Source organism: Pelecanus crispus, chromosome 5, assembly GCF_030463565.1.
Source record: "Pelecanus crispus isolate bPelCri1 chromosome 5, bPelCri1.pri, whole genome shotgun sequence".
NCBI lineage: Eukaryota > Metazoa > Chordata > Aves > Pelecaniformes > Pelecanidae > Pelecanus > Pelecanus crispus.
In genome coordinates, this window is record NC_134647.1 from 29097398 (window position 1) to 29123645 (window position 26248).

Genomic DNA, 26248 nt, shown 5'->3' on the forward strand with positions numbered 1-26248 from the left:
TGTACTCTGGTCCACACAATCCCTGGAGGAATTTATTAGGCAGCTTTTTCAGCACAAAATTTGTTTCTACATTCCCAATCACTATCTTATTCATAAAGTATCAAAAAAAGAAAAAGACAATGATCAGATAGAAAACAAAATGCTTCCAAAACGCAGAATACCCATGGTTAGTGGGGGTATTCTAGAAGTCTGAAAACTCACACTGTCTATTTCTCACAATCTATTGTGCTGAATAAATGATGTATGAACAATGGCTTCTGAGAACTCTGAGCTTTGACTCACCGTTGAAATAGTTATCACTAGCTCAAGATACTGAAAATAGGCAAAAGAGAAGAGAGGAAGAAAAAAGAAGAAAATTTACTGAAATGGTAGAGAAATATCTGAAAACCCTTATTCTAAAATAAATATGGAAGAATACATGTTTGGGAAACCACTAGACCAACTTTCTCCCCCTTTCTAAGGCACTGAGGTAGAATCTTGCTTTCTGCAATTTGTTCCCTCTTCACATAGGCCACACAGTGGCATTTCAGCAAATTATTTCTTTCAGAATCCTTTGGGACTTGCTTGACCTTTCAATTGCATCTGAAAGCAGAACACGTTTTTTTCCACAAAATAAATTACACCACATTTTTACAGAGAGTATATGGCACTGATCACATCCAGACCTAGGAACTATCACTAACAAAGACTGAAATGACATCTCAACATCTTATATCATATGTAGGGAATGAATTAAGGTTTGAGGTGACAACACAACATTACTGAGGTCTCAGTAAGATCTTTCTAAGAAGCTTTCAAGTTACAACTCATGACTTCCATCAAGCTCTATCAAGCAAGACAGCAATACTGTCTGCCCAGAAAGTAAAAAGGGTGTTACCTAACAGAAGAACAAAACAAAAAAACTTCAGAGGACTGCGATACAAAAGCTTAAATCTCACTGCAGCATCATTAGTGAAACTGGATAGTTTTCAAAACACATCAGCTGTTAGTACAAGAACAATAACTGCACTCAAACACGAAACAACTTATTCACTGAGTGTATATGTACCTACAGCATGTAAAACTGCATATAATACAATGTTCCTATTATTAAACATACTCTCTAAAATCTAAACATCGTAACTCATAGATACTTCATAGACATACTCTGCTCTAACTAAAAAAATAAAAACAACCTTTGTCCCAACCAAAAGAAACCTTCCAGAGTTGTTTCTGTTACAAAGTTGCAGGGCAAAACTGGGCAAAACACTTCACTCTGCATTCTAGAAATAATATCACTGAGTCCTTCTGAAAGTACATATAAAGCTCCTGGTTAAACTACTAGATAGTAGCAGGCGGCCTTCCACTTCAAGTAAATGTACCTAAATCAGACTCCTCAAAAACTAGTTAACCTCACACATTTGAAGCAGACCACATAAAATGCAAAGACAATCAAGAACTCCACAGGCCTCATGTCTTCCTCTGCAGTTTCTTAGCTTAAAGCTTTCAGGCATTTTATTGGATTGCACAATTAGTGAGCAATCAACTGACAAGACAGCATGGTAAAATACACTGTGAAGGTGCATAGGTGGTCTGTGTCTTGCTAAAGGAAAATATTATAATACAGGAGTTCCTTCCTCTTACATAGACATTACATTTGAAAAGATGAACCACTGGCAAAATAACACAATACAATACACAATAGTACATAGGGTGAGGGCTCTGTTGTAATCATTTTTTCATATGTTTTTCAAGTTTCAGTATAAAATACATGAATGAAACAGTCTGCGTTTTGGATTGTCTTTTTTAAAAAACACATATGTGAAATCTATGAAAAACTACCTAACAGTTCCCCTACCAAGGATCAAGGAAAGCCAAACTGAAAAATGAAAGAAGAAACTGAATTTTACCCTCTTGCATCTCTCTCAGGTTTATCACATTGTAGTCTGAATTTAAAAGTCTGTAATTATAATAGATATCGTTCTTTACCTTGAAACTCTTTCAATACAGCAGTCAAATTCTGTCATTCCCAGTATGTCACTGAGCTCATACAGTAGGGCATGCAGATACTTGCAAAACACCCAACAACAAGAGAGATTTGTTAACCCTGGTTTCATTTCAAAATAATCTTAATTCAGTCACGCTGTCAGTTTGGATAACTATCAGTTTCTTTCTGTCTGCAGCCTAGCTCTTTGTTTCTAACAGAAGTTGAAAATAGTTTTTTCAGTATTTTTTCCTTTATTCTTTCCAGACTGCACAGTGAATGGAAGTGTCTTATGAAAGCAAATCTAGGATGGGAAAGACCCCTCACTGAGCCTTGAGTTCAGGATCCTACTACCTACACATTCAGAGATTTTTCAGTGATAGAAAGATAAAACTATTGCAGAACTAATAAGGTTATTTATTCATACTCTTCTCATTGGTAAAATGTTACAGAATTACACCTTTGATTTTTACATACTTAATTTGGATTTACATAGAATTTGTGAAAATTCTTTCTGGTTTCAAAATTGGGCAACTTTTAAGATTTCATTTATTAAAATTTTAAGTCTGTGAGCCTATTAAGGTGTTATTTTTCATATGAAAAGTAGAAGATTCAAAGGATACCCTGTCACCCTACAGTGTCCTTTTTTGTCTAACAATAAGCAAAGTTAACATGTTACACTGCCTGAAATAGAAAAGGCTTCACCAACAGAGGAAATATTAATTGCATTTTAATTTGAAATCAAGGTATTTGGGTTCAGTTCTGGGCTTTTCTTCAGTCAATGGGTAAGGTGCTTAAGAACTTTTTGATGTAATTCTTCTCTGATAACGGGAATTAATAATATTGTTCTTCTACCATTTCCCCCTTCTTTTCCATTCAGATGCTATATCATTTGCTAAATGAACAACTTCCATTGTGGTATGTGCAATGCAGTGCAAATAAGCTTTAACTGCCCTTAGAGCCATATTGCCAATTGCATCAAAATATTTAACAGAAAAAAAAAAAAAAACGTAGACAGCTTTTTGTAATAAGAGCTATTAGGATCAGTACAAAGTACTATTTACTATTACTATTTGCAGAGAGATGCACGGTAAGTTTTTTATCCCTAACCTCTTTCTTCTGTGAGGAACACATCAAAACTAAGAGGTTCAGTGACTAGACATCAGTAAAATTCCTCTATCACACCTTAGAATTTAGACATGCTTTTAATATGAAAGAAGAAAACATTTCCAGGTCATTCTGAAACAATGTCATTCATGAGCTTTATTACATGAATGAACATTTACTACACAGAATGAACGGGATGATGAACATTATGAAGATAAGAATTCAACTCATTCTGAGGACACAGATATAGACAAGTATTACATCAATACATAAGAATTATAAATGTTTATAATTATTACTTACCCATTTGCAATTCAGAGATGGTTTCCACCAATGACCAGTCTAAACTGTAACCGCAATGCGATTTGTCCATCAGATTGTCTAATACTTGTCTCACTGTCTGCCTCTCATCCACCATCATTGTTTTTGAGCTGTCATCAGACATATGGACTCTGATCACCAACTATTAAGCAGAAAATCAGGAAAACAAGAAGAAGGATTAATTTCTGACATTTCAAATAAAAACATGTTTCTTTTAAGATCTTGTTTCTTTTTCTAAGGTTTTGTTAAAATAGCGTAAAATATTAAGTTCAATCAATACACTCCCTCAAAATGTAAAAAGCCATAAATGATGGTTAGATATTTGTATCATGGACACACAATGATACTGTTCTCCTTCAGTGTAAGAGAGTAAATATAAAGGACTTCCCAATACAATGAATACTTTAGTTATGTGTTAAGGAGGGGAAAAAAAAAAAATCCCTCCTGCCAAAGTGTCCTGTTCTGATTAATAAAGTGTCTTTGTGACAATTTTTCTCACATATCTAGGTGGAACAAACATAGATAAAGAGTTCTGCACAACCTTATATAGAATCAGAATTTTTCAGACTTGCAATTCAAGCTTTCTGCCCGCTTCCTCCATATTTTCTAAAAATGCTGATTATGTAAACAATATACCTATACTAAATCTTCTTTTTCTGGGCAGCATGAAGTATTAGTGTGAAAGAAATCTGCTTTTCAAATGCAATGGCTTTTCATAGGCACTTTAAAGAGGTCACTGTCCAGAAAGAAAAATGCAGCCATTTTTTTAACCAATTAAAAAACTTAAGACAACAGATTCTTCTTGCCGATCATTATGCTTCCTTTTTTACACCTTTTTCAGCTGGACAAGTTAAAACATACTAGTTGTAATACACTGGTTGGCTTGTTAATTCCCATCTTCCAGCCAGGACAGTTTTTCAGCTTTTGATATATAAACACTAAATGTAAAAGACATTTTAAGCTACTGAAAAACTCCAAACATAAAACAAGAACGCCAGATTTCAAGGGAACACTTTATATTCTTTGCTAGCGCATCAAGTAATGTCAGTAGACTTTCTCCTCTTGGTAACCCCTGTCTGTAGTCTGGAATGCTTATATTCCATTTATCACTGGAAAATCCTGCTATGCATAATGGGAAGGGGTCTGTTAAGAAAACAGACCCAAATTTTAAATGTGTGACTGTGTAATATACAAAGACATTCTCAGGAGGCTGGAGCTTCATTTCAGCTCGGGGTGGAAGTTGGCAAAGCCTTCTCAATGTGCACTAGCTGCAAAATAAGCTATTCCTTAAGAAAAACATAGTGTTATTCCATATGCTAGGATTTTGTTGATTTGGTCCAGTCCGGATGAGAAAGTACATTATCATTCAAGATCAGAATACTACAGTGTTCCTATTTTATTTAGGGCAACTTAAGGGTAATAGACACAAATGAGAAGAATTTTGCTTGCATTTTGCAGGTGAATAAATATCTTATAAACCTGTATAAATAACCTACCTTTTTCACTTGTGCCTCTTTAATCTTCTCTAACGCAACCCTAATCTTCTCAGCTTTGAGTTTAGCAGCCTGTTCCTCCTAGGGGGACACAACACACAGAATTCTAGTTAACACAAACTTCAGTCCAGTTTAGTGGATTTAATTTTGAGGTCACCATGCTTTAAAACATTAACTGAAATGCTGAATTACCCACCTATAAATCCTCAACTATTTCTTAGTGATGATGAAGACTATTATTTTTTTAAGACAAAAAGTGTTACTATATAAACACACACACACATATATAACATTTAGAAATACAACTGCCATTATCTCCAAAAGAACACACTGGAGGTATATATTTTGTATAGACACATTTGGCATTTCTCTGTTCTTCCTTATTGTAAGTAGCCTTGTGCTTTGCTACCAAATATTTTAGCATATTCTGTATTTACAATTATAGATTTGGACAATACATACTCAACAAGAGTGTACAATTGAGTACACCCAATAGATTTTTGGTTGATCAACATAAAACATAAATAGCATACTGCGAAATATCAGAATTTAACAGCACACAGAAAGTACCGAAAACAAATCTTATAAATAGGATTCCATGCTATGTGCATTGGTTTGCAAGATTTTAAACTATTAAAGCCATTTGCAGTAAGTAGCTTGAATACTCCCTTTATCGTTACTAAATCCAGGCTGTATTTCTCCTCGCTTTAAGTATTTTAAGGCATATAAAGCAAATGAGCATTCTTTTCTTTGATGCTCTTCTAAGTAATCTATTTTTGTTACAACTGGAAATGCATTAAAAATTCAGATAATTTGAATCTATTCTATCTGCTGATGCTAAGGAAATCTATATATTGTAAGACTAGCAATACTGTTTTTTAATTTCAGGAGATTATTGATATTTTTGTTGAAAGTAGATTTGAAATACGCAGCTAAACAAGCAGCCACATGCAGGTTTCAGATTTTAGAAATCTTAAATTGTGGATGTACATTGTGCGTAAAGCACTATAATGATTTAAAAATCTCCAGAACAATAAACAAACATATTAAATAAACAAACAAATCCCCTCCAAAATATTCAATCTCCTTAGAAAAGAAAAATTAAAATTTTTCTCGTATCAAAAGTAGCACAGCTCATCACAACAACACTCAGCATGCCATAGACATTTAGTTCTGAATTGCTTTCTTGTATGAATGTAATTCATGGTTTCCTTACTATGTGTTTAGATGGTTGCTTTTCTTGTAGAAGTCAAGATTCAACTATCCTGAAATCCACAGAGTTTAAGTTTTCCACTTCTCAGTGAATTATTAATATTCCTATCAACTGCCAAAGGGTACTCCCTATGACACTTACTGTACTCTCACTTAACAGCTTTTGCTCCCTCACACCTGTGACCATACTATGCACCAGAAAAAACATCAGCTAGACAGCACAATAGGCTGCCTTGTGAGAAACATAATGCTTTTCAATAAAATGAACCGTAAGTTGACACGAGCAGAAATAATGTGAGCTTGAAACATTATCTGGAAACTCAATTACCTAGGAACATAGGTTTTTATTAGTCTACAGGGAACTATGTCTTTTTATTCACCATAACGATGGTGTCATATAGCTTAGAAAGGTTGAATCAGATTAGCATTCTATTAAAAACAAACAACCAAACAGCGCCATGACACCTAGAATCATTTAAATGCACAACACACCCAGAATTCTAAAATGTTCTTCCCCTTCCTTAACATCAACCATTTTCATCTGTAGAAATAAATTTTTATGGAAAAACAAGGCTTTAAATAGTTGTAAGTTTCTAAAAGTGATGCTATGCACTTGTGCATTAGGAAATCAGCAAGAGCAAAAGACTTCTTTTATTTTATCATACATTTGGAGAAACTATATGGTTTAAAAAAGCTGCTCATTAACCCAGCCATAAACTTTTATTGCTGTACAAAGGTTGACAGCACATTTGGTTTTGGTCCTCCCTAAAGTCAAGCAGCACAATTTTCCACCCCATTTCACTGTACACCTGTACAATGCAACAATTTATAGCAAACCCCAACAGGAGCACTTTACAGCCACCACGCACAGGCACAGACAGCAGCAAGAGAGCAAGCAACAGGGAATCAGCTGGGGGCCTCATATACCTGCACCAACACAGGTAAAATATCTTTGTTGATCTCAAAGTTTATAAACCATCATTCCCCAAAATGCTTTTAAAAATAAATATGTAGACCAAAAGAGATTTCAAGGATTTACTATTGTAACACCCACCAGTTACTTTTCATTTCCCACTCAATTTTAATGGAGGTCCAGAGATCAGGATTTCTTATGCTTTACTAGAGTTTAACAAAGTCAGTTTAAATTTAAACAAAAACCCAGAATTACAATTATAAAAATAAGAACCAGTTTCAACCAGCAACAATACAAAAAGAGGTCTGAATCTACTTACTGGAAATGCACAGAGGGAAAGGAAGCAAGAATTAGAAATTTCTAAACGCACATAGTAGTCAAGAATTTTAAGTTATTCAAGTTTTCCTTTATAGTTAGTGCTCAGGCCACTGTTGCATCATTGCTGATGTGACAAACAATGTTTCACTGGAGCAGGAGGAAGAACTATCTATTTTGATTACTTAATAAAATAATTTAATAAGAACAGAATTCTTCAAAACTCACAACAATTTATTCTATTTCTCTCCTAATGGCCCAAGAATACAGCTATCCACTTCCCGTCCCCATCAAAGCCACCCCAAAACTGCACTCAGACAAAAACACAGGCTCTCTCCTCCCCCACATGTGGAACCAAGACAACTCCTCAATAGGAGGAGGCATGTGCAAGCCATCAGCTTCTACTAAGCTAAGAACATTTTTCATCGCATACGGAGAAAGGTGACAAGTGGCAAAAATACCTGACTGTAACTGTACACTACTCAACACCGCAAACTAACAAGACCAGGACATACAGTCCAATCACATTTAACTTAGGTACTTATTTCTCCTTTGCTAGTAAATCGTTCTAGTAATAGTGATGTGAGCTAGGTTGCCAAAGGCATAAACGCGAACATAAATGGCAGGACTGCTGCCTAGGTCATGGTTTCGCAAGTGGCATATACCAATGTAAATCCCTGAAATGGCCAATACACCTGCCTTCCTTGCACAGCATTACTTCTCCGTCATAGTGCTGCTGTGGCCCCACAGACAATTCAGTCAGGGAGCTGATCTGGTTGAAAATTAACACAGCAGAAAGATTGAGAAGAATCCACTCCTTGATAAGACTGCCTTTATGGTCACATACATGCTATGGAAAAGCATAAGGGAGATACATACATATATCTACTGTGTAAAACCACAAAACATAGTGTCATTCTAACCTCTGACAGGAAAAAGATATTCTCTTTCAGTAGCAGTACACATCGCTGTAAAATTGCAACACAAATTCCTCACTTCAATGGGACAACTTCAGGAGTAGTTATACTTGCATTTTAAAGCTTTGAGCTGAGATTACTTCAGTTACGGAAAACATCACACCTGATTTAAAGAATGCTTGGCAACATACTTATGTTAAGAACTTGTTCATGCAAAATATTGTAATGTATTGTGAACTGAAATTGAAAAGGTACAGGTCTCCAATGCAATGGTCTTAAATTAATTACTTTTTCTTTGTATTTTTATACTAGAACTCGGTTTTCAATAATTTTAGCCTATAGTGGACTACTGGGAAGAATAACTCAAAAAAAATCTAAAGTTAAGATTTCCTTAATATAATGACAATCGCAGTCTCCTGCCCCAGTCTCCAGTTAAATGTGCAGTTAAACATATTCCAGCTGTGTTTTACCATTAAATATGCAAGATGTGTGCTATGACAGAGCTGACCTTGCTCTAATGACTTTATGCCTCACATTTCTAGGTTGGAGTTTTATTTTTTGTTTCATTGTACATTTTTAAAGCGTCATTACCTGATCCCTTTTATAGAGATCACTGGCAGAATGGAAAAAAAAGGGGGAAATCACGTAGGAAAGGTTACAGTATTTAGGAAAGCTAAATGATAATTAAATGATAAGAGGTAAGTAACAAAGTCCGCATTTCACTTGTTAGCAAGGTAGATACACAGATAACATGATACATAAAAAAAGATATTTCTTTTATGTTTAATATTTGAAATTTTTCTCTGAAGTCTTCCTTTGAATGCAGATAAGAAGATATCTAAATACAGAAGTAGCATTGACTTCTGAAGGACGAGAAGCAGGTATCCACTGTTTATTTTCCCAGCTACAGTCTAGCCTCAGGTAGAAAGGCAATCACCTGTTTTGCAAGGACTTCTTTCTGCAGAGATTTTATTGAAAGAGGTTCCTGCTGCCCAAGAACACCATATTAACATCTCAATTAGTATCTAATTCCCCCAAACTTTAAGACATCTTTATTAGCCCCATGTTTTATGTGTATCAATCACAACATTAATCACATTAATGAAGTATTTTCTGTTGGTTTATTTCATTTATTATTTTTTTTTTAAAAAAAAAAAAGAGGAACACTAGAACAAGAGTGTATGTGATCAGCACTGGAACGGGAAAGCCAAATGAGTGATTATTAACAGCAGTTCTTCTGTATTTCTTGATACTCATTAGAACAGGCAGAACACCCCTAACCTAAAAACCAACGTGTGGCAATGGTAGCACAGCCCATCTATAAACACTGAACTTTTGCTTACAGTAGTAGTTCATGACCATTCTCAAAACATATGTTTTATTGCATTTCTTCTCAAAATAACACAGAATAACCTATACCTGAGTAAAGCAGAAAGGGAAACAAGACATTACTCTCTTTCAAAGCTCACTAAATGTGAGTGTACAGCAGCCATTTTCCTGGTGAGGAGTCCATCCTCCTGAATGTAGGCTCATCCCACATTTCCTCCTTCTTCCTTCCCAACTTAATAGGTTTTTTATACCTTTGGCACATTCCTCAGTTATTGTCACCACATTGTATTATGTTAATTAATACGGACATGCATGTAAAGCAGTAGTATTGTTTTGGGGGTTGTGTCTGAGAATTATTCACCTGAAAAGTTTTTTAGTATTACCATGACACTACGCTGGGGTAGTGCCGTATTTTTCCTTTGTTCTACTTCTGTGCACCATTCACAAACTTTTTGCTATCAGAAGGCTAACTGCAACACAGAAGATGGCTTCCGAATGGAACTTGGAAAGCAGCAGTTACATTTTAAATGCATCTCAAAGTCACACTGGCCCTTGTCACAAGTTCCTTCAGAAGGGATCTTTTCCTCCACAGTCTATTAGGGCAAAGAAGGAAGGCCTAGAGATAGATGGGAGTTGCTTATGAACTTAAATGCATAATGGCATCTATGAGTCTCTCCAGAACCTCCCTTGTGCTTGATCAAAATTAGCCAGTACTTAAGCTTTTCACACTCTCCCCAATGATCTTAGACTGTACTACAACAGCATACACTATTTGGCAAAGTGTTAATGCTAGAAGTCTGATGCAAAGAAATTTTCACAGACAAACCTGGCAGTGCTACTTCTTTTTAAAGAGAACCTCTGCACAACTTTAGATTTCATTTGCTTGTAGTATCATTAAACCAACTCGCTGGGAAGAAAACTGCAATGCTAGTGTCTATCTCAAACTGAAGTTGAGGAAGAGAAGATGCAAAAACAGCACCTCAGCTACCTCAAAGGATGAGGAAAAGCTAAGTTAAGTTAAAGTTAAGTTTGTCCATATCAAAAAAATGTGGGTGTCCCTATCTCTGGGAAACCTGTTTTTCCCAGTTTTCACAGAATGGCTGAGGTCATCTTGTCCACCTCCCCTGCTCAAGTAGAGCCACTTAGAGTCAGGTGCCCAGGACCATGTCCAGATGGCTTCAGACTATCTCCAAGGATGGAGACTCCACAACCTCCCCAGGCAACCGGTGGCAGTGCTCAGTCACCCTCTCTGTAAAAAAGTGTTTCCTGATGTTCAGATGGAACCTCCTATGTTTCAGTTTGTGCCTCTGGTCCTGTCACTGGGCTCCACTGAAAAGAGCCTGGCTCTGTCTCATCTTCTTTACACCCTCCCTTCAGATATTTGTACGCATTGATGAGATCCCCCTGAGCCTTCTCTTTGCCAGGCTGAAGTCCCAGCTCTCTCAGCCTCTCCTCATAGGACAGAAGCTCCAGTCCCTTCTTCATCTTCGTGGTCCTTTGCTGGACTCTTTTCAGTAGCTCCATTTTTCTCTTGTACTGGGGAGCCCAGAACCGGCCACACTACTTTAGGTGTGGCCTCACCAGTGCTGAGTAGAGGGGAAGACTCACCTCCACCCATCTGCTGGCAACACTCCTCCCAATGCAGCCAGAGATACCATTAGCCACCTTTGCCGCAAGGTCACATTGCTGCCTTGTGGTCAACTTGGTTTTCACCAGGACACCCAAGTCCTTTTCTGCCAAGCTACTTTCCTGCTGGGTGGTCCCCAGCATGGACTGCTGCACAGGGCTGTTCCTCCCCAGGTACAGAACTTGACACTTCCCTCTTTTGAACTTTGCAAGGCTCCTGTCAGCCCATTTCTTCAGCCTGTTGAGGTCCCTCTGGATGGCAGCACAACCTTCTGGCATTGCAGCCACTCCTCCCAGTTTGGTGTCATCAGCAAACTTGCTGAGGGCACACTCTGCCCCATCATCCAGATCAGTAATGAAGATGTTAAAGAGACCTGGACCCAGTACTGACCCCTGGGGTACACTGCTAGTTACTGGCCTCCAACTAGACTTGGTGCCACTGATCACCACCCTTCTGGGCCCAGCCATTCAGCCAGTTTTCAGTCCACATCACTGTCTGCTTATCCAGCCCATAGATCAACAGCTTATCTATGAGGGTTAGCTTGTCTATAGGGTTAGGGTTGAGCAAAAGAGAGCGCCTAGAGGGGCCATTGGAGTGGCACTGGAATTAGGCAGCCAAAGGCAAGCTGGAGCAAAGAGATCAGTGCTGAGGAATAGTTTTTGGTGTGGGCCACAGGTGGGGGGACAGTCCAGGCTTGAGCCAGAAATGAGGGTTAGCGTTTGCCCCACCATCCAGATCATTAATGAAGATGTTGAGAAGTATTGGACCCAATATTGACCTCTGGGATTCTTCATTCAAGAATGAAGATGTCTGAATCAGACTGACATAAGATGCACGAAGCCAACTTCACCACTGATCTATTCAAAGGTCTGAAGTGATTACAGTGTGTAATAACCAAAATCTACAAGCCAGGGGGATCAACATTCAGAAGAAGAATATTTGCCTTTCAGGTCAACAAGAAAAGAAGAATCATAGAATTATAGAATCGTTTAGGTTGGAAAGGACCTTTAAGATCATCCAGTCCAACCACTAACCTAACACTACCAAGTCTACCACTAAACCAATTAAGGGTAGAGTAATAATTTCATGTTTCTTGGCTTGGTGGCTGGATTATTTTTTAATGAAAGTAAAAACTAGGAATCATTAAGGCTGGAAAGGATCTTGAAGATCATCAGTCCAACCATCAACCCAACACCACCATGCCCACTAAACCATGTCCCAGACTGCCACATCTACCCATTTTTTGAACACTTCCAGGGAACAGTGACTCCACCACCTCTCTGGGCAGCCTGTTCCAATGCTTGACTACTCTTTCCAGGAAGAAATTTTTCCTAATTTCCAACCTAAACCTCCCCTGGCACAGCTTGAGCCCATTTCCTCTCGTCCTATCGCTAACTACTTGGGAGAAGAGACCAACACCCACCTCACTACAACCTCCTTTCAGGGAGTTGTTTTTAGAGAGCAATAAGGTCTCCCCTCAGCCTCCTCTTCTCCAGGCTAAACAACCCCAGTTCCCTCAGCCGCTCCTCATAAGGCCTGCGCCCCAGACCCTTCACCAGCTTCATTGCCCTTCTCTGAACACGCTCCAGCACCTCAATGTCTTTCTTGTATTGAGGGGCCCAAAACTAGACACAGTATTCCAGGCACGGCCTCACCAGTGCTGAGTACAGGGGGACAACCACCTCCCTGCTCCTGCTGGCCACACTATTCCTGATACAAGCCAGGATGCTGTTGGCCTTCTTGGCCACCTGGGCACACTGCTGGCTCAGGTTCAGTCAGCTGTCTACCAACACCCCCAGGTTCTTTCCTGCCGGGAGGCTTTCCAGGCCCTCTTCCCCAAGCCTGTAGCATTGCATGGGGTTGTTGTGACCCAAGTGCAGGGCCCGGCACTTGGCCTTGTTAAACCTCATACAGTTGGCCTCGGCCCATCGATCCAGTCTGTCCAGGTCCCTCTGCAGGGCCATCCTACCCTCCAGCAGATCGACACTCCCACCCAGCTTGGTGTCATCTGCAAACTTACTGAGGGTGCACTCAATCCCCTCATCCAGATTATTGATAAAGATATTAAACAAGGCTGGCCCCAAAACAGAGCCCTGGGGAACACCGCTCGTGACCGGCTGCCAACTGGACTTAACTCCATTTACCACTACTCTCTGGGCTCGGCCACCCAACCAGTTTTTTACCCAGTGAAGACTACGCCCATCCAAGCCATGAGCTGCCAGCTTCCCAAGGAGAATATTATGGGAGACGGTGTCAAAAGCTTTGCTAAAGTCCAGGTAAATGACGTCCACAGCCTTTGCCTCATCCACTAGGCAGGTCACCAGGTCATAGAAGGAGATCAGGTTGGTCAAGCAGGACGTGCCTTTCATGAACCCATGCTGGCTGGGCTTGATCCCCTGGTTGACCTGCACATGCCTGTTGAGCATACTCAAGATGAACCGCTCCATAATCTTCCCCAGTACCGAAGTCAGGCTAACAGGCCTATAGTTCCCCAGATCCTCTTTCCGGCCCTTCTTGTAGATGGGCATCACATTGGCAAGCCTCCAGTCATCAGGGACCTCCCCTGTTAACCAAGACTGCTAATAGACAATGGAGAATGGCTTGGTAAGTTCCTCTGCCAGCTCCCTCAGTACTCTCAGGTGGATGCCATCCAACCCGATAGACTTGTAAGTGTCCAGGTGGCACAACAAGCCATTAACTGCTTCCATTCTGCTCTCCGTCCCTGTCTTCCAGCTCAGGGGGCTGAATACCCTGGGGATAACTGGTCTGGCTATTAAAGATGGAGGCAAAGAAGGCATTAAGTACTTTAGCCTTTTCCTCATCCTTGGTGGCAATGTTCTCCCCCACATCCAATAAAGGATGCACATTCTCCTTGGCTCTCTTTTTGTTGTCAATGTATTTGTAGAAACATTTTTAATTATCTTTTACAACAGTGGCCAGATGGAGTTCTAGCTGGGCTTTTGCCTTTCTAATTTCCTCTCTGCATGTCCTAACGAGATCCCTGTACTCTTCTTGAGTTGCCTGTCCCTTCTTCCAAAAGTGGTAAACTCTCCTTTTTTCCCCGAGCCCCAGCAAAAGCTCCTGGTTCAGGCAGGCCGGTCGTCTTCCCTGCCAGTTCATCTTATGGCATATGGGGACAGCCTGCTCCTGCGCCTTTAAGACTTCCTTCTTGAAGAACGCCCAGCCTTCCTGGACCCCTCTGCCCTTCAGGACTGTCTCCCATGGGACTTTCCCAACCAGTGTCCTGAACAGGCCAAAGTCCACCCTCTGGAAGTCCATGGTAGTGGTTTTGCTGACCCCTCTCCTTACTTCACCAATAACTGAGAACTCTGTCATATTGTTGTTGCTAAGGCCAAGACGGCTTCTGACCATGACATCTCCCAGGAGTCCTTCTCTGTTTGTAAACAGCAGGTCAAGCGAGGCACCTCCCCTGGTAGGCTCACTTACGAGCTGTGTCAGGAATTTATCTTCCACACACTCTAGGAACCTCCTAGACTGTTTCCTCTCCCCCACAAGAACAAGGGCTAGCGATTGTGAGACTTCTGTCAGCCACTTATAGAATGCTTCATCTGCCTCTTCATCCTGGTTGGGTGGTCTATAATAAGACTCCCAGCAGGATATCTGCCTTGTTGACCTTCCCCCTCATCCTTACCCATAAGCACTTGACCTTATCACAATCGTTGAGCTCTATACCATCGAAACACTCCCTAACATACAGAGTCACCCCACCACTTCGCCTTCCTTGCCTATCCCTTCTAAAGGGCTTATAGGCATCCACTGCAGCACTCCAGTCATGAGAGTCATCCCACCATGTTTCTGTGATGGCGACTAAGTCATAGCTATCCTGCTGCACAATGGCTTCCAGCTCCCTCCTGTTTGTTGCCCATGCTGCATGCATTGGTGTAGACGCACTTGAGCTGGGCTATCGATTTCACCCCCAACGTTGCCATACCACCCTTGGGCTCCTCTCTAGTGAGCCCTTCCCCCTTCGAACCTAGTTTAAAGCCCTCTCGATGAGCCTCGCCAACTCATGAGTGAGAATCCTTTTCCCCCTTAGAGATAGCTGAACTCCATCTGTCGCCAGCAGACGGTACTGTGTAAACCTCCCCATGATCAAAAAAAACCAAAATTCCACTGATGGCACCAGCCTCTGAGCCATGTGTTAATCAGCTGAGCTTTCCTGTTCCTTTCAGTATTCCTCCCTGCCACTGACGGGATTGAGGAAAACACTACCTGTGCTCCTGATCCTTCAACCAATCGTCCCAGTGCCCTGAAGTCCCTTTTGATCGCTTCAGGACTTCTCTCCACAACCTCATCACTGCCAACCGGCATAACCAACAGTGGGTAATAATCAGAGGGCTGTACCAGACCAGCAAGTTTCTTAGTAATGTCTCTAACCCGGGCCCCAGGGAAGCAGCAGACTTCCCTGTGGGATGGGTCTGGACAGCATATTGGGTCCTCTGTTCCCCACAGGAGGGAATCGCCTACGACAATTACCCTCCTTTTTTTCTGAACAGAGGCAGTCGTAATGCGTGGGGATGACTGACTCGCCCTAGGCAACTGCCTGGATGAACCTTCATCTAGATCCTCATTTGCCTGGCCCTCAAGTTTCAGACCCTCATTTCTGTTGTGTAACGGTAACTGGGAAAGTGAGGGAGGCCGGGAGGGGATTCACCTGCTGCCTCAAGCAGGGACCTGTTTCCGTTCCCCCCTGTCTCTTAGGTCCCCTCCTTCTGCTTGCTGGAAAGAGGGTAGGAGATCCTCTGCTTCTTGTGGAGCCTCCATCTGCTGCCTTGGCCTCAGGGAGGGTAGGGTGCGGCTCCACCAATCTATCTCCCTCATGAATGAAGTACTAGATATTTGGGAAGAGAGGGCATAACATGATTCCTTTTTTCCAGGTGCTGACATACATATATGAAGCATTACATCATTAAATCACCATCATCTGGCTTCCTGAACATAGTTTCAGCTTCACATGCATCAGAATGGTAGAAGAAATAGTAACTTCAAAATCCAGCACGTTACATTTCTATTTCCGATCTTCATGCCCTAAACTGGGATATATTTGAGCCCTGAATACTCTCTCAAAATTATTTGCATGGGGTCTAATATTTCACAGCCATAGGCTTAGCTTTCAGTATTGATTTGATGGCTTAATTCCAACCCTATAGGGAAACAAGCTTGCAAATTTGACATTAAAGAGACATTGCTTTATTTTCAATATTCAATAACTAACTTCACTGATATGCTTTCACTTCCTTCTGTTTTCAAAAAAAGGGGGTTGAATCTTGTGTGAATAATAACACACATAATTACTTTTAAAAATGAAGAGACCACCATCACAAATAGATCATTTTCTGTGCTGAGATCTGTCCTATGCTGTGAGAGGAACTATATTTGTGCATAGTTGTAATGCAAAAGGAATGTAGTCCATGACTAGAATTTTTACAATCAGTTATATTACCAGAGGACAAAAATGGTATTATCATTCCCCCAGTGTCTCTAGTCTCAATATAAGAGGTAGGCAGATCAAAGAAGGGGAAGAATACAAGAAAGAGTAAGACATGGTAAGAAATAGTTGACACACCAGACACACCAGCATAGAGCTGCAACATGATCCTACAGTTAACTGATTTAACACCTTGCTACAATTGCAAGGAAAAGCCCCATTTCTTGGGACTCCTTCTCTCATACTGGGACTTATCTAATGTTACAGCAAGCTGAAGAGATCGAAGCAGCAAAGTGGACTTCCATTTCATCACTTTACTAAACATATTTTTGTCTGCAGGAGGTCAGAAGAGAACCAGTAAGTATCCACACCAGGACTGTGTGCCCCATAGTCAGAAGTAGAGGGCACAGCTGTACTGAGACAGTCCTAAGCTGAGTTAACAACATTATCCTCAGAACATCAGCAAGCTCACCATAAGCACCTGACTCAAAGGGCTACAAAGTCTAATAAGCCAAGACAAAGATTTATAAATCCAAACATTTAACTTCAGTAGTCTATTAGAATCACTGATATGAGGTAGTTCATGGTCGTATGACGCAATGGACTTAGTATTTTATGCATTTGTTTTTAATTGAAGTTCCATATGCTAACCAACACTCATCCTGTATATAAATAACCAGAAGAGAGGATATGAAAACACATGGAGATGAAAGAGAAAATTATGGTTTCTGTTCGTGCCACAGACGTTGTTAATCTATTTGCAATCAAGCAAGGTTTGCTGCTTTGGTGGCTGTTTGCTTTGTTCAGGGTGCGGGGGCAAGGAGCTGACAGGGTGGAAAGGAGAGAGGTATGGACTTAAATTTTAAGCAAAACAATTGCAAGAGCAGAAAATTACTTGGTTTTGGCTCTTTATACTCCTCTAGAAGACAGCCTGAAAATTTGTTGTCAAGATGCATGCTGAGCATTTTGAGAAGAATGTTAAGGTATTTAAGAAAAGGCAGTAAACTAGTTCTAAACTTTTATTGGAAAATACAGACTACTTATGCCCAGCAAACATTATCCTTATTGATTTTAAGTTGCCAAGGTACATTTTGTCACCTCAGGTTTGCCTGAGTTTTCTCCTCTAGAGTGTCTAATTTAGAAAAATAACCCAAGGAGTGGTATGCAGTAGGTAGTAGCATCAGACATATCTGACATCTCAGCTACTGAACTTTCAAAGTTTTCCCAACAATGTGAAGCTGTATGTTCTTCATACCAGCTTGTTTTTTCATCAATGAGATTTATAGCTTACTCTATCCCTCCCACTCTAGTTTCAAATGGAAGTATTTATAGAAAACGTAATTCTTAACAAACTGAATCAGAGAAAGTGAATGGCAATTTGTGCTCTCTTAGTACATTACTGACCTCTTTCCTGTAAAGAAAACTAATTTATACTCAGGATTTGTACATACTTAGCTAATTAGACCACTGTCTTGCTAGGATACTCTCCCCACATTATATCAAGACAGCATTCAAAATGTTAAAAAAAAATCCTATTACTTACTACAGTTTATCTTCAACACAGCAAGTGAACTTATTTTAAGGATACTACTGCCTTTTAACAGTACTGAATACTCCCACATATTTTCCACAGTTGCAATCTCTTATTTTTTTAAACTAGTGAATGAGAATAGGAACAAAAGAATTTCTAGCTCAGTACATTTCCTTTTCAGCCAAGGCAGTTTAACTGCTGACATGGCTATTATATATTTGCAAGAACTTGAACACTTTGATAAACCTGCAGAAACAAACAATAAAATTCAGCCTTTAAAAGCACCTTGGACAATCAGGAGGAAAATCATGTAAGTAAATGCACAAGTTCCTGGAAAGGGCAGGGGTGGGAGGAGCATAGCACACAATAAAGCATTCCTTCTACATAGAAACAGTCACATACAGGTGGAAAGAAGAAGCATCACCTTGGTCAGCAAATGAGAAGGCTTTCCTGCAATGTTTCTCAGAAGGAGGGAGGTTTCCCTGTCCAAATAGGAGTGCTTGTGCAGAAAGAAAGAGAAAGAACATAAGTCAAAAGAAGGCAGTATAGTAATTTTATAGTGTCTTGATTACAGAAGATAAAGTAGAGTTTGAGGAAAACACCCCTATGTCATCACTTTATTTCCCTCCCATAAAAACATGAACATTCCCAAATAGTACGAGCCTAACACACTAGTATAAATGCAGTTGTGCTAATAGAGGACACTATTTTAATCTTCCCCTGTACAACATGTTACACAATAGAATTAAGAAAAGTTTTGCTTACCTGCTACTGGTTTCTTTTCTGCAAGAGAGAACTTATTTTTAAAGACATTTAGAACTATAAAAGTAAGAAAACATGCACTTACAATGCTTTTCAAAATCCTGTCCAGTTTTCTAAAACTGAACATTCTACTTCCATTATGCAAACATAAAGCCACTAAAACCTGATCATCCTGGAGACAAGGAACTGGTTTCATGCTTTCTACACTGGCTGCTGCTTCCACAGTTAGAGAAAGAAGATGTTACCATAATAATAGTTCAGACCTGACTTCAATTAATTTTTTTCTTTCTTTTTATTTATTTTTTTTTAAAGGGACTTAAGTCTTTCTTCTCTCATACAGTCCAAATTATATAATCCAAGAAGTTAGAAACAAATCCCCATCTTTCTCTTGGAAGAGAAATTAGCAGAAAATATATTTTTAATCTGTTTAAAAAGAGGAAGCAAAATCAGTAGCAACCAGTAGAGGAGGACTTCTCAAAAGGCAAAAATCAGTTAATGACAGTTAACAGAGTGATTATCTTCTCCAGCATCTGCTACAGAGGAACAACAAAACCATCGGCCCACAGGAATTTGCAGAACCACATAGTCACAAGTCTGTTAAGGAAATTAGGCTAACACTGTGGCACTTAACAAAAGCATTAAGTATATCTCCTGTGTATAACCACCATACTGCAAATTTTGTCCCACGTGGCTGCATCTGTCTCAGCCTTATTTGTGTCAATCGGTCCAATGCTACATAGAACAAGGCATGACAACTGAGCAGCCTACTATACTCCTGTTTAATAATTAGCAGCACAGAATCCCCATCTCTTCAGAGCCACAATAAGATAGACTCTCTTGAAAAAAGTGGAGAGAGCATGTCCACAGCTTCAAGCAAGGCAATATCAAATAGTTTGGTGAATACAATTCCTGCAGGGGGAGTTTACTTGATGTGACTGCCACATGCTGTGATGAGTAATTAAGGATCTCTAGCAGGCTTTAAAAGTTACAGTTCAGAAAAGACTCTACACAGCATCTGAAGAACCTAGACTCCATCCCAAGCTCCACCTAGTACTCAGCCACTAATATAGACACAGGTTATGCTACAGACTGAAGGAAGATTTTTCTGCCTGCAGATTAGTTACCATCTGTGTCTACACCACATGTTCTAGAAGCACTGCAGTGCTGCCTACTGACAAATTTTTCACACCTCAAGCACACGATGATGAGAGCTTTGTGATGCAGGACCTGGTATGATTAAAAGGTCTTGTGCATTCTGTCATACAGAATTCTCAGATTAGACTTCCTGACATACATAATCATATAATTTGGGACTGATGAAGTAATACATTCTGCTTTTTCTACATACACAGGATTTCCAGCAACTTCAGTAATACTTAAGAAAGGCTATCATTTAAAGAACAGTTCATTTACTCAGCCTGAGGTGATGCTAACATTGCTGGTGAATAATACAGCTTTGCTTAACTTGAAAGCAGACTGATCCTCTTTTTATGATTTCCACTAGGTGCATTTTTACTCTGAGTTGTATCCTTTCCTACACAGAAGCTCTAACTTCACACAAAGTCAGTTTAGAATGGTCTCATTACAACATATTACTAGAGAACTTCCGGAATAAATTGGTTGGCTCAATCCAAAGCTCAAAAATATAGATAAAAATCCAAAGACAAGCTCAAGGAAATTCTTTTAAAGAGTTTCTTGATAGAGTTCTTGTCAGACATCATGGGATCCAATTAATATGGATCATTTTTTCTTGGTGAATGGAGCACTGCAGTAGAAAGAACATTACAATGTATATTTGTAGCCTCTTCCTTAGGGTTTAGCCACCTTCTCTCCTTAACCTGTCAGTCAACAATAGTGTCAGGATAAAGAGGGGATACTGAGTCTCTCCTTAAAGGAAATGCTATTTGCTGGAGGATATTTCTCCTACAGAGAAGCTCAAGGCAGATTGCTTAACCTTCTCCCCATCATTGGTCATTTTGGTTGTTGCCATCTTGCATTTAAGTACAGTGGAACTTTTCTCCACTAAAGAACTTTTATTCTATCCAGAAATAGGAATGCCATTTATTTATTACAAAATAATAACCACTGGGGACTTTGCTAATACTGCTTTCCAGACCTGCAGCAAAATATGAAAACAGATAACCACAGGAAAGTTATTCTGGAAGTCAAGAATGATGGGATTTCATGGGAACAGGTGTTGGCCAGTAAAATGCAAAGTAACAGTGTGATGACAACTACCTACATGAATTTGAGCTGGAGAGACATGTCTAGAAACAGGAAGGCAACAGTTCTTTGCCAGACATGTTTTGTGCATGGCTCCTTCCTACTGCATAACACATTCTGCAGTACTGCAGATACCCAAAAGTTAGAATGAGCAGCATTAGCAAAGCAACAGGAAAGACCAAGTTCTAGGAATTATAGCTTGGCTAAACAACAACTATGCACACATAACATGTTTCAAATATTTGACCTGCATAAACCATTAAACAAAGAAAAAAAAGTTTAATTGTAGAACAACGTGCTACTCTCTCACAGTCCACAGTTTTAAAGCATTTAATCTATTTCAAAAGAAAAACCAGCTCTAACATCAAGCTTTGAGGTGAATAGATATTGCCCTTTAATACAGGTTCCTAGGAATATTCCATTGTTCAGGGGAAGGTAAATATTTTGTTATTTTTTCTTAAGATACTACAATCACATTGGACAACACAGAGGATCTAAATAGCCTGCTCTTCCTCTCTACTTCTGGAGTTCAAATATATACCAAAGCTCTGACAATATAAATGCCTGACCTTTCCAAAGAAATTAACCTACTTTTCTGCCCCAAGTACTTTCCAGACTAAAGATAACACTAATGAAACCTAGGAAAACAAAACCAAAACCAAAACATTAATTACTCCTAGGTAGACATTTCTAGTCTTCCACCATGAAAAGCATCTGTTCTGCTTCCACCTGCTCCCACCACAACAACAAGAACTCAGGCCCTTGCAACAAAGAAGTCTGTCCCCCTCAGTGCACTGTCTTAGGTCCATTTAGGATACAAAAACAATTCCAATCACACAAAGTAGTACATCCCATCCCCCCAATGCTATCCATTTTCTATCCTGTTGCAGTGAGCTGACTGCTTCCACAGTACAAGGCCATCATTTCTCATAACAGGTATTTTCATTTTAAAATTTTTTAAAATTGTCACACAACCAGAATATTAAAATATCCTTGGGAGGTAAAAGTAGTTAGAAACATGAAAGTATCAAAATTTGACAAAAGCTTCAGAGAACACAAAAACGTGCAGTTCTTTATACTAAGCATGAAGTTATATAACAACTAGGTTGTGACAGTGTTGGAAGATATCAGAACTAAGAAAAAAGCATATAAATAAGCCTAATAATGTCTCCATAACAAACTTTAGATGCTATGGATAATCACAATATAGAATTGTTGCATTCACTAAAATACTCAGTGAAGCTTATTCAACATGAATAACACTGAGTCAAAGACTTTTATAACCTATGCACAGTCCAAAGCTAGCTATAATTCTTTACTTCTACTAGAAGGCTTTTTAAAGCTTTTTTTTTTTAAATGTATAGGATAGCTTTCTCAGTAAAATCCAGCCATCAGTTACAGCCATACCTTGTCATAAGTTTTTGTATAAAATGACTAATGTGAAGGCAGTGCAAATGAAAAAGCTTCCCAAAGTTATTTCCATTATATGTAGGGGAAAAAAAAAAAAATCGCTTAATAGGCATTAGGAGATATTAACGTTTTCTACTAAAAGGGGATCTATGAAACCACTCTGTCAATAAAAGAATTTTAAAACCAACACTTACACTTTGATATTTTAAATGATGAATACAGAGCCAGGCTCCACTTCAGATTCCCAGTTAATCTAAGAACACTACTGCTCAGGCAGAACTCAAAATACCATAGTCTGGTGAACATCCAGGAAAGGAGATGTGACAGGGCTTTAACAGGATTCTTAAGGCAAGAAGAAATTCTTCTCCTTGTCACGTCATCAAATCATGTAATTTGCACTTCCACAGAAACTGTTTAAGAATATGTCAATACAAACTGTGCTACAAGACTTTACAACAGTAACACTGGACTGGCCATAACACTAGTGGTGCTGGAGAACAAGTTTGTTTCTTTATAATCTTCAGAAGATACTCTTCCTTCCCTAAAAAAAGCAAATATGAAGCCTACCATCAGGTATCGAAAACACTTGCAATTTCTTTTCATGCCAAAATCGCTTATTTTGGGGACAATTTTTACATAATACATAAAAAGCTATTCAATTGTGCTTTAGTGCTTCCTCATAATATGGAACAAACTGTGAACTAAGTTTCAGAAGACCTGGATAGAGAAAAAATAGTGAAAAGAAAAACTATCAAAAAATAGGAAAGTTATGTTTTTAGCTCATTTTATATAAGAAGTATAAGCAGACATTGCAGCGATGGCTGTTTTGGACTGTTTTCTACTGTAACTCCCAGCAGCAATTATTCCAAGTCACACTGAAAACTATGATGTTAAAAACAATAATAATTAAAAAATCCTCAAAATACTAGAAAAAATATGCTGATCAGAACATTAACATTCTACAAAATAAAATGTATACCTTTCTCAAGGGATGACAAAACAGCTGTGCACAAAAGTATAAAGTACAGAAACATTTTTACATTAAAAAATGGGTATGATGATCAAAATATCAGAACTAAGAAAAAAGCATATAAATAAGCCTACTAATGTCTCCATAAGAAACTTTAGCTGCTATGGATAATCACAATACAGAAAACTAGATTTGACTAAAATTAACAGTAACGTTTAAAAGTTCTAGATGCTGTTAGGACAAAAAATTTTAAGTTCATTCAGCAAGGACAGCTAGCCTTGATGTTGGAACATGGAATATAGTCTTGTTCCAAATTACATCTTGGACTTCAAAGATTTCCTATATCCTTTGTTTGAAGACAGGAATGTAACATCCATCATCTTCAGGCCTAAATACCAGAAGTTCATGGACCAACTGTTGAATATTGCATTTCACAGTGTTTTCAGAGAACTCAACACAATACTCCTCCTCAATACAAAGTAGCTCCTTATGCCAGAAAGTTTTTTCAATGCTGAAACATTTTTATACCCATCACCAACCCTACATGTACAAAACATGTTTGCCAAACATGATAGAACAGATAGACTACCAGGAAAATGAAAATACCTTTCAGATTTTCAGAATATAATTTGTTGCATTATACTAGATGACAAGTAATCCTCTACATGGCCAAAGCTCAAGATTTTCTCCCCTATTATCCTTGTCAGTTCCTTTACGAAAAGTTCAGTGGGTTGTTTTAATTCTTGACATTCTGAGGTCTTAGGATGAAAGCCAGTTTAAAGAAAAAAAAAACAACAAAACCAAAACCAAACCAACAAACCCCAAACAAAACCAAGAAACAAACAAAAAATCCCAGCCCCAAAACCCAAACAAAAAACCAAACCTGAAACGATTTCTAAACTAACACTGAATTACTGAGCATATTAGAATTATTTTTTGCAGACGGTAACTGATGGGTGGATTTTAAGAAGTAAAGATCCTTTCAGAAGAGGTGACAAACTGAGCTGCCTAGCTAGGTTCTGAAGGATGCAGGCTGTGTAGCCCATCTTGCAACTGTAGCACGCCACCAGTTCACAGGTAACATGTCACATGCATTGCCTCATTTCTTCAATTCTACTTGCACATTTTTTAAAAACTTTGACAATCACGTTCATATCAAACACTGATCCATTTTCTTGTCACATACCTGATTATCACTTAGTACAGAAGTAAGTGGGACAAATTTAGAAAGATTCAATCTCACTGCTAAGAGACAGAGTTCTATCCAATTCCTCTAATTTTAAGGTAAGGGCTCAGAATACATACATGCAGTGTTTAGAAACAGCACAATACAGTATGAAAGGTGCCAAATACATTCTTTACACTGTGAGTTTACAAATAATGAACAAAAACTGAGTGGGAAGTATAAGAAAAAGAAGACCTGGCAATCTTCTAAGATATTTTATCTTATTGTTCTAATGGCTTAAATATGTTAAATAGAATAACTTCTTTCTGGTTAAATAGTATCTGTAGGTTCAAAGGCAACATTGACTCAAGGTGTGTACAACAGAATAACTTACCTTAGTACATCAAAAGAAAAAAAAAAATGATAAGACCCTGAGGACTTGTGTACATAAATATCTTGCCACATTTCTTGCAAAACTCTAACAATTTAACACACACATCTAATTAAACCAGCTGGTGGCACTCTTGTGCCACTATTTTGGATTTAACATGATGAGAAACACTACAAAAAAACTTCTTTAAAAGCATTCTGCCCCTAAGAAACAAACTGAGGGAAACTGAGTAAGCAGCATCCAATAGAGAGCTACATGCTTGCAAAACTTCCTTGAAAAGATAACTACTATAGCTTGCATTTCAACTACATCAGTATATTGAATTCTTTAGACTCCAGCTTAAAGAATTAGAATCCACTGTTTTCAAAACAGAACTCAAGAATTAAAAACAGTTTAAACGTAACTTTTTAAATTTTGTCCCAAGGGGAACAAAGATGGGAAAGGAGAACTGAAATTTTTCTTTGCAAACTCTTTGAGATTATGTATTCATATGGAATGTATAAGAGCACACAACACAAAATGATGAACATCTAATTAAAAAAAATCCCAATGTGGGTTGTTTAGCCTGGAGAAAAGGAGGCTGAGGGGAGACCTTATGGCTCTCTACAACTACGTGAAAGGAGGTTGTAGTGAGGTGGGTGTCAGTCACCTTTCCCAAGTAACAAGCGATAGGACAAGAGGAAACAGCCTCAAGTTGTGCCAGGAGAGGTTTAGATTGGCTATTAGGAAAAATTTCTTCACCAAACAGGTTGTCAAGCATTGGAACAGGCTGCCCAGGGAAGCGGTTGAATCACCATCTCTGGAGATATTCAAAAGACATGTAGATGTGGTGCTTAGGGACACGGTTTAGTGGTGGACTTGGTGATCTTAAAGGTCTTTTCCAACCTAAATGATTCTGTGATTCTATGACTGCCAAGAGCAATCACGTTTCAGAAAAAAAGTTAAGTGTATTTTAAGTAGCCTTGCCCAATTAATAACTAGAAAATAGGCAATGATCAACTTAAAAGACAACTAAAAAGCTTGACTGTAATAATATACATGGTTACCTTACTGCACTGTTGGGATACTAATGAATTAAACTCAAGTCACTAATGTGATTTTTCTGTTGCACACAAATTGACAGAACTATTGACATAAACAGAAGCCATAT

General features: G+C 38.9%; 1 protein-coding gene across 1 annotated transcript in view; it reads right to left on the minus strand.

Annotated features, from left to right (window-relative positions):
- Positions 1–26248, minus strand: part of RAPH1 (Ras association (RalGDS/AF-6) and pleckstrin homology domains 1) — a 62217-nt gene that overhangs the window by 18161 nt on the left and 17808 nt on the right. The window contains exons 4-5 of the mRNA XM_075711332.1: positions 4888–4965; positions 3374–3533 (exon numbers count right to left, since the gene is read on the minus strand). Coding sequence (XP_075567447.1) covers positions 3374–3533; positions 4888–4965 — 238 coding nt within the window. The remainder of the gene's footprint in view (positions 1–3373; positions 3534–4887; positions 4966–26248) is intronic.